This window comes from Solanum pennellii, chromosome 5, assembly GCF_001406875.1.
Source record: "Solanum pennellii chromosome 5, SPENNV200".
NCBI classification, from domain to species: Eukaryota; Viridiplantae; Streptophyta; class Magnoliopsida; order Solanales; family Solanaceae; genus Solanum; species Solanum pennellii.
The window spans coordinates 72,676,463-72,686,490 of record NC_028641.1 but is presented as its reverse complement, the minus strand read 5'-3'; the positions used below and the strand labels follow the sequence as shown (position 1 = coordinate 72,686,490).

General features: G+C 36.2%; 1 protein-coding gene across 2 annotated transcripts; it reads left to right on the top strand.

The window, feature by feature from the left end:
• The first annotated feature begins 329 nt into the window (after window positions 1–329).
• LOC107020870 (putative casein kinase II subunit beta-4) lies at window positions 330–9,547 on the top strand. Of its 2 annotated transcripts, none has more exons than XM_015221395.2 (5): window positions 330–809; window positions 2,292–2,510; window positions 8,346–8,440; window positions 8,572–8,737; window positions 8,914–9,547. In XM_015221395.2, the coding sequence occupies exons 1-5, from the start codon at window positions 563–565 to the stop codon at window positions 9,042–9,044; spliced, it is 858 nt and encodes a 285-aa protein (XP_015076881.1). In that variant the 5' UTR covers window positions 330–562; the 3' UTR covers window positions 9,045–9,547. The 2 variants fall into 2 exon arrangements, with proteins under 2 accessions (XP_015076881.1, XP_015076880.1); XM_015221394.2 differs by having other exon boundaries at window positions 332–809; window positions 8,331–8,440.
• The last annotated feature ends 481 nt before the right edge of the window (window positions 9,548–10,028 follow it).

Below are 10,028 nucleotides of genomic sequence, written 5' to 3'. Positions count from 1 at the left end.
GGTCTGGTCCGCACGGTACCGATTCCGTCGCCACCCTTACCCGTAGCTGCAAACCACAATAACAATTTTCTTTATTTTAAAACTTGAACAAAAAACATTTGATAGAAATACATGATTATATGTTTCGACAATCAATTAAAATAAATCGATTTTCTGTAAATAAAATTTACTTATAATTTAAAGATTATCGATGTATTAAGCGTCAAAAAATAATCATTTCGACAATCAATTAAAATAAATCAATTTTCTGTAAATAAAATTTGCTTATAATTTAAAGATTATCGATGTATTAAGCGTCAAAAATTAAAAAAGAAAAAAACAAAGGTGGAGAAAGAAAACAAAAGATCTAACAATAACAAAATCAAAAAAAGGAGAGAGAACCTCATAGAAGCTCTCTGTGTCTTCTTCTCTCACTTTCCCCTTTTGAAACCCTAATTATCTTCCTCAACCCGACTCACTGTTTCTCAGTTTCAATTTCTCTCCAATTTTCCGTAACTTTCTGTAATCTCCTGAATGCAGATATAGATATATAGTAGCAAGGTTTGATAAATACTTGATAGAAATGTATAGAGATCGAGGAGGTGGCGGAGGAGGAGGTGGTGGTTCATCCAAGTCGGAGATGATCGGTGGACCGTTGGATCGGAAAAGAATTAACGATGCGTTGGATAAGCACTTAGAGAAGTTGTCGCCTTCTACATCTAGGTCTTTGAAGGATAAAGCTGTTCCCTCTACGTCAACCGGTGGTGGTGGTGGTGCTGGAAAATCGCATTTTGATCATCGTAATACCAACAAAAACAAGTGCTCCGATGGTTAGGATTTTTTTTTTCGCCATTAAATATTTTCCATTTTTAGAAAGCATTGGATTTTGTTTTTATCGGGTGAAAACTGTAGTATTTTGTGATTATCTATTGATATCATTTCTGCAGCTGCTGGTAGAATAGAGGATCCGGCTGTTTTGGTTTAACATGTTTTAATAGAGATGTGATTTTGGGAGTAATTGCTGGAGATGAGCATAATAGGCTTTAGTTGTGATTAGCTACTTCCTTGTTTCAATTTGTTTGTCTTGCATTCCTTTTTAAGTCCGTTTCAGAAACTTGTCTCTTAACATTTTTTTCTAATCTTTAATTTCAAATGACACGTTTAAGACGACAAGATTAAACGATATTTTGGGTTCTTTCTATGTATTTTTAGTTTAAGACTATAAGATTAAATAAAAGTTGTCTTTAGTTTCTTAAACTCTATGCCAAGTTAAAGCGAGACAGGCAAATGAAAACAGGGGAGTTTGTAGTTTCTTCTTCTTCTTATGTTTTTTTATATAATGGTTTTCAACTGCTGTTGGTCATGCTTTGAAGCAGGAAAGATATATCATTCGCTTTTATTGCGGCTTTGGCTGTAAAGTATTTTTGGAGCTTAATCCACTTGCCTTTGCATTGATATGAAATTATTAAAATTTATGAGAGCTTCATCCATCTTTGGTGTGTTTTAGTTGTTCTTATAGTAAAATTGCTTTCGTTTCCGGTTTCCCCTATTTTTTAAGGATGCAATTCTTTGGAAGTAATTGCAATGTTCCTTTTATCAAAAAAGCATCATGGAATGAATTTCAGATAAAGCTTTATCAAGTGCTAAAAGGGTGAACATGGATGAATGAGTATGGCCGGAATCTGCTTATTTTGTTGCTTGTTCTTTGTGGATGTTTCCAAATTGAATTTCTGATATTCTCAGATTCTCAACATGAAGAAATGCAGATTATCCTTGTGGAATCATATGTAATTTGCTTGGTTGTACATAGTCAATACTTGTTAGTGGCTTACAAAGTTGAGTTCTTTTTTCTAAAATAGTTTGTGTTGTGATGTGCAATCATAAGTTCAGGCCAGACTTTTGTGGTCTTTTTATGCTAGTACTTGTCAATATATATTGCTGTAGTATCAGTCAATTGTACTCTGGGATAGAAGTTATGAAGTTAAAATTGATATTTTTATATGGTATATTGCCCTTACTAATTAACACTATCTGTATTATTTATCCTGTTTCAAGTCAGGCTTAATGTTTTGATTGTTAAAAACCTTTAGCCTTGCAAGTAGAATAACTTGATCTTTTACTTATAGTTGGTTCTTGTGTTGGGTTGTGGAAAGCATGTCACAACTTTTTTCTCAATAAAATACGTAATTTAGTCTTCTTGAGGTGCTACTTTTTCGTGGGGTATAGTGTGACATACTATGCCAACCCATAATGCACTACCATTGAATTTCAAAATCGACAGGAGTATAATCTCATTTTTATCTACTTTGTAGAGGAATCTGAAACGGACAGTGAAGAGTCTGATGTTAGTGGTTCTGATGGGGATGATACTTCATGGATTTCTTGGTTTTGTAACCTGCGTGGTAACGAGTTCTTCTGTGAAGTTGATGATGATTACATTCAGGATGATTTTAACTTATGTGGATTGAGCAGTCAAGTTCCCTACTACGACTATGCACTTGACCTCATCCTTGATGTTGAATCCTCCCATGGTACATATTTTTTCTCTTATTTAGATTACTTCATATTTTGTTATGAAATTCCAGAGAATTAATTTTGGACTTATCTTTACATTATATTGAAGAATAATTTTCTCGTCTTTGAAACTATTGGGTTCATTTTTATTTTTTTTGGTTTCTTATGGACTATATCCACAAATTAGTACCTAGTGAATGGAAGATGCGGAAAACTAGTTAGTTTTACTTGATATGTTCTAGCTTCTAGGTTGATTAGGATGACAAGTTCTTATCAGTGTTGTGAAAGGCACTCGCCATAGCGCCTTTGGCGAATGGCGAGGCGAGGCGAGGCTGTGTCGCCATTATCAACTGAGGCGAGGCGACCCGAGGCGACCCAATGGCGTCGCCATTTTGAATTTTTTTTAAAAAAAAGTTTTAACTTAATAATATTAGGTTTTTTTTTTCTATTTTCAAACTTTCATCAGACTTTTGTGTATTCCTCTTCTTCTCTTCCTCGGTCGCTGCTATCTTCTTCTCTTCCTCAGTCGCTGCTCTCTTCTTCGTCTCTTTCCCTCGAGTTGCTGCTCCATTCGTCTCTTTCTCTCACTCTTCACTGTCCCTGCCTTCACTATTCTTTTTTTCCTCTGTTTTCTTTGCTCTCTGTTTTGTCCCGGATTACTGTAAAATGCTTTCTGCTTTCACTGTGTTGTGACTGTTGTACATTATTTTTTTGAAAAAAAATTAATTCTTCTATAGTAATTATTATAGTATTTGTAATATATGTAATTGCTATTGAAATTTTGAATATTATATGTGCAATTAAATGTTTTTAATTTTTGGTATTAATTGGCGCCTCGATTCAAAAAGGCGAGCGCCTCGCCGCTCGCCTCGCCGCGTGGCGAGGCAGGCCCTTGTCGCCTCTCGCCGTCCAAAACACTGGTTCTTATATAGGCTGGGAGAAATTACTGAAAGTTAATTTTGGATCAAGTTCATGCTCTCAAAAATAATAATAAATGAGTAACTTCCTATCACGATCCAAACCCTCCCTTAGCTATGATTGACTATACCAGTCTAGGCAAATCAAAACATTTATTACCCAAAATCTAATTATGCGGAAGCATTAATAATAAAAGCTAACAATTGAATAGTCATAAATGAGAGATTTAATACAACATGGAAGCCAAATTAAAAGCACATAATTAAATTTTCTTGAACTGATGTTACATTGTCATGACTAATGAGCAAACTGAAGAGAAAGGTACAAAATTTCTCAACTAGTACATAGTTCGAAAATGGAGAAGTCAACAACATAATGACATGAAAGCATGTCATGACCACTGTGGTAGAAGGCAAACGATACACTACTGAAAAACTGGATCACAACTGGAACTCACTCGCGTACCATGTTGGTAATGTGATCCGAACTTGTACCAAAAAGTGTAGGAAGTGTAGCTTGCGTGTGAAAATCAATCTGTACCCAATAAGTCTCATTGACTGCTCCCATAGAGTAATGAGAAATGTTACTTAAAAAGACACCTTTACCTTTAGTTTATGCAATTTAGGTGGGACATATAAGGGAATGAGCAATTAACAAGAATATAGGCAGGAATAGCCAATTAACAACATTTAAGCATTTATCGCAATTCAAACCAACATAATAGAAATGTTCGATACAGATAACGAATCAAACAAAGTTAAATAGTCAAAGAAGACAGTTAAGGTAAAATCTTTATCACATAATTCACTTCTCAACTCAGTTGGCTAACTCTTTCATGGTTAGCGTGTACACCCCTAGGGAAGTAGCAAGTCGTTGACTCATAAGCGACAGATTCATATCCACACGCATATGATCATATTAATGATCTTTTTTTTTTGTGAAACTAAATGATCATATCAACGATCTTACATACCCAAATAGTCCTTCATGTTACTTTCACAATCCAAACTCAATAGTCCCCACATCACATGGTCCCTAATTCGTCACAAGTAAGTTGTACAACTGTATCAATTTCATATTAGGAGCTGAAAAGGAAATCAATGTACACTACATAGCAGATAAAGCATGAATTTCAACAGATATGAAGATAGAAGTTAGAACATGCTTTTCTAGTGTTTTTTTGGATAACCGAGAAATCCGTTTGTGACCCACCCTTTTGACCAATCACAGCCTTCTAAACTCGGTGGATAATGGGGTTGCCCCTCTACCATTGGCTTCACTTTGCATGGTGTGGGGCTTGAACTTGCGACCTAAGCCACAGATCCTCCACCTTTTGCCACTCGAGCTAGGCCTTGGGGGCGCTTTACTAGTATTTAACTAGCCCAACTTCAACATGACATATATATAATGCTCAACTCATCAAAATGTGGATATGGGTACGAAAGCAAAAGCCTAGCATTTCAAGTATCCCCTTTTACACCTGATAGTTGTATATATCCGTGTCATGCCATGCATAAATTATCCCTACACATTACAAGTCATGAATAACACATAAATTGGGAATTATTACCCTATTGACAAAAAAAGGCTCGACTTAACTCGATTAAAGCAAGCTTTCAGCCATTTATGACCTCCTTTCCACACCCAAACATGTCCAAATGGCTCAACTCTAGCCTAAAGAATGTTCAACAACGTCAAACGAAGATAAGAATCTATTCCCATAATTTAGTACATGGTCTAAATTAAAGTTAATAAAATTCGAACTCAATCCCCAGGGTCAAAATCCAAAATTTATTTGAAAATTAGTTACCCGGAAGTTCCCGAGTTCAAATCTGTAATTAGATTCCCAATCCGACATACCTTCAAATCCTAAAATGCACATTCTAGAATCTAGGACAAAATCCCTCCATTGGACACTTCAAAATCAATGATTGAAGCTTTGAATCTCATGGTCCTGACATATAATAACTAAGAGCCTGTTTGGATTGGCTTTTGGTTTATAAGTCATAAGTTAGGATTTCTAACTTATGGCTTTTGGCTTATTTTTGTTATTTTGGCTTTAAAATAAGTGCTTTTAAGCACTTTTTAACTTTACCCAAACACTTCAAACTGCTTAAAAGCTATTTTGGCTTCTTTTTTTTTTTTTGACTTGGTTGGTAACAAAAAGCTATTTTGGCTTAAAAACACCTAAAATAAGTCGATCCAAACAGGCACTAATACTAGTCTAAGAAACTTATCCAAAGTTAGTTGATGATTTCCTCTCCAAAAATCGCACCAAACCGAGTGCAGAGCACCCCAAAAATGTCTTGAAATGAAATAAAAAACTTTAGCTTTTATACCTGTTACACTGCCCTATGCGATTGCGATGACAAAAATTCCCCTGCTGTGATCGTGTTGTGAAGCAAACAATACCAGAAAAAATCTGCAGTCTATTTGTGGGTTGTCCCCTTGTGTCCCAACCCAAACCCCTCAAGCAAGTCCCAAATGGTTATTTTGACTTGTATAAAGTCTTAGATCCTAAAACAGGGTGCTAAAACTTAGAATTTAGAGTCCGGTTGTTATACTTTTTCAGTCACTCTTGCAGGTTCAGTCAACTGGTGTAAGCTGTACCATCATAATTGTGTAGAAATGCCCATAGGTGATGCAAATGTATTTTCTAAGTCATTTTGAGTCTTTATGTTCATATAATTTTTAAGTCATTTGAAGTAAAGTTCTTATCTAGTCCTCCCTCTGCTCCAATTTATGTCACACTCTTTTCTTTTTGTAACATTTAAATCGTATACTTCACACTTTTTTTTTTTGACAAGGGAAACCCGCAGCTGCTACCCTTTTGGTGCGCACAGGGTAAAACCCCCGCTCCTATGCAATAGCTCGCAAACCACATAAGAGAGTAACCCGCACTAGGCAAGCCCGGTGCGACGAGCTCGACCTAAAAGGCAAACCCCGTGCTTTCGCTGGCAAGGGGTGTCGAACTTGAAACCTCCAATATGGAAGTCCCAATTCCAAACCACTGGGCCACCCCGAAGGATAATTGAATACTTCACACTTAATGAGATGATTTTAAATATTTATGGCTTATTTTAAACTGCAGTTTCAAAGTCTTCCTTTCATTGTTAAACTTGGTGGCTACGGAGGGAGTAGTAAGGTTTTGGAGGAATGTTCAGTGTTATCAAAAACAAAAAGTGCAAAAAAGTTGTGAGATCCGTAGGAGTTTTAGTGCAAATAAAGTGTGGGCTTTAGTGAAAAAAGACTCAAAGGGAGAAAAATACAAATATATATATGTCAAGTCAAAGACTAACGATTGGAGTATGAATGTCAAATTTATGAACAAAGAAATTGACATTCTTTTTACGAAAAACTGAATTATCAATGGTTTGGTGTCACCTCTTCAGAAGAGGCTCATTGGCAAGGAAAAGTATGCTTTAGAGCTTTGATGACGATACTGAAGCACACATTAAGCGACGAGAAGAGCTCAACACGTTTTGAGCCTCGCTTTAGGATTAAGCGCGCCTGTGATTACACTGGGAGCATCTCCTTTGTCTCTCATTGTCCATGTTTGATGAGACCTTCTTGCCACAATGCAGCAAATTTAAGCCAGTAAACCTTGATATATTGAAATTGTGGTGCCCCTATGGCTAATTGTGTATTGTATTCTATCGCACATCTCATTGGAAAGTAAAAAAGGAAACCAACTGTCCTTGCTAAAAATCAAAAGATGGGATGGAAAGGGGATAAATTCCTGTTTACCTCTGCTAACTGCTGATAGAACTTAAAAGGAGCTGCTTCTTTTCAATCAAGAGTTCAGTTTTCTTCTGGAATTATGGCATGTGTTGCAATAAATATTGGTATATTCTTTTGTCTGCTGTTTTTAACTCCCTTCTCTTTCATGTATTCGCTTGTTTGATGGTGCCAAAAGATGGAGACCCAGTATCATTAGAGTAAATCTGATTACACCAAAAACATAGCAGTAAGATGAAGTTCATCTTGATCTTCTGCATATATCTCTAAGCTCTCAAAACATCTGGAATTTCTCTCCTTCCAGATTGTCAGCTGGGAGAATTCTCCATCTACTCCTATCCTAAGCATGTGAACGTTACCTCCCAGCTGCTAGAGCTTCTTTTATCTTGCCTGGCATTGTCCATGCAAAAGCCTTTAAGGTTTAGGTGATTCTCCACAAATGAGCTGTGTATGGACAATGCAGAAATAGATGGTTGACTGTCTCAGCTGTTCCGTTACACAGAAAGCATTTTGAGCAGTGTCATACCTCTGCTCATCAAGCTGTACACTGTTAAAGTGGCCCCCTTTGCTAGTAACCATACAAAAATTGATACCTTTGTGGGGAACTCTTATCCGCCAAATCTGCTTCCATGGCCAGATATTTCAGGTTTAGGGTTCTTTTGGTGTGAGTTTTAAATAATCTTGTATTTTTTCCTAATTATTTGATGTCAAAAATTCTATTTTCCTTAGCAGTTCCATCTCTTGGTGTAAAACATTACGAGTTAAATCCTTTTATTTTTCTTTGCATTGGTGGGTGAGGTTGGGGGTTAATCTGTTACCATGGCTCTTAACTAATTCTGATGTTTTGGAAAAATGATATATGTGACGTTTCTGAATAATTTCTGTTGCATGATCTAACAAGCTATCAATTTGTTGCAAGTCCTGAATCTACTTTTATGTTCAAGTTGAAAATGTCTTTGTTACCAGTACATCCTTGGACTTTTGGGGCAGACCAAGCTTAACGATTCTTTCATTTTTTGTTTTATGTTTCAAGTTAGAAACACATCCTCCTTTATAATCTAAAGTAAAACTTCCCCGTCTGTGTCTTTATGAGACCAAGAATACTGTCCTACATCAAAATGCTGCATCATCTTTCATATTAAGACAATTGCAGTTTGTCAAATTTTTCCTGCTTTGAATAGGTGATATGTTCACAGAAGAGCAGAATGAATTGGTTGAATCGGCGGCTGAGATGTTGTATGGTTTGATTCATGTTCGGTACATTTTGACTAGCAAGGGAATAGCCGCTATGGTAATTGCTTGTCCACATTCTCTTGTATAGTTTCATATTTTCCTCCCTTTGATGTGTTGTTTTTACTATGTTTCATTTAACCCTGTCCATGAGACGGTGGTGGTGCCTAATATCTGGGACAAACCTTTCAGTTGGAGAAGTACAAAAACTACGACTTTGGAAGATGCCCACGAGTTTACTGCAGTGGACAGCCTTGTCTTCCCGTTGGTCAATCAGATATTCCGCGTGCAAGTACTGTAAAAATATACTGTCCGAAGTGTGAGGACATCTATTACCCTCGATCGAAGTACCAAGGCAGTATCCTTTTCTGCTACTACTTTTTGATGTGCTCTCTCTCTCCGCACACACACACACTTGCTAATCTTATATCAATTTTGAGATTACGTCTCTGCTCATAAATTTCATATTGCTCTTGTTGCCTGCTTGAGTAGCCTATTTTTTGTTCTTGGTTATGATTTCTTTAACTGCTCAAGATATTGATGGAGCTTACTTTGGGACGACATTTCCTCATCTCTTCTTGATGACTTATGGACACCTCAAGCCGCAAAAACCAACGCAAAACTTTGTCCCCAGGGTGTTTGGCTTCAAGATCCACAAGACTTGACAGTAAAGCCCGTTATGATGTTGTAAACAGATCAAATTTTCTGCCAGTAATGATTATTGCTAGGTAGCTTTGATGTACAATTGGTTATGGTAGAGACAGGTGAAGCGGATGAGTTGGTGATAATTATGAAACATTGTTCTTCATTGATGAAAGGCAACTTGGGCCAATCTGTCAGGTGAAATTTATTCCCAGAATATTGCCATGACAGCATTTGTAAAGCTTGTTTCATCACACCAGTTTGAGAATTGATTTATATTTCCTCATCGACGACCAATTTTCGTGGCCACTCTAATGATCTTTCATCTCTCTTCAGTATTTACTCCTACCATTTTCCAGTCATCAGGATCATAGACTAGGGTATATCACCCTTCCTTTTTTAGGACAATTTCCAGTTGTAATGATGTGTGATGGTATATTAAATGGTTATATCAAAGCTAAATATGTTATTTCCTTAAAACTAGTGATAATGGTAATGTGAAGTGCGAAGAACTTGCACAAGGGTATATGAATGATTGATATTAAACTAAATAAGTGAGTGTTTACCAAACAAGAAATTATTCATCATTTGGTTGTAAATATGTTTAAATGGTCTCGTCACTAGAGTAGGCATTCAGTTTGCAATACCTCTATTTTCTAAAATAAGTAGCTTGGTGCACTAAGCTCTGCTTATATTGCATGAATTCCAAATTCATATAAATCGACTATTCGAATGGTTGCGCTTATTATCAAAGAAAATCTTTGGATGTGTTCAACAAGTTTCTAGTCTAGTTTCATGATTTGCTTAACACAAGAGTCAAAATCGATTATTTGAATAGTTTTAGCTTATGCTTATTGATGAATAAAACTTACCGTAATAGCTTTTATACATTCCAAAAATTTGTATATCTTGATCAATATGCAGAATTGAGGTAAGTTCCATATATCGAATATTGTTCGAAATTAGTTTTAAACTTTTTTCTCTTTTGTTCATTCACACTTATTTTA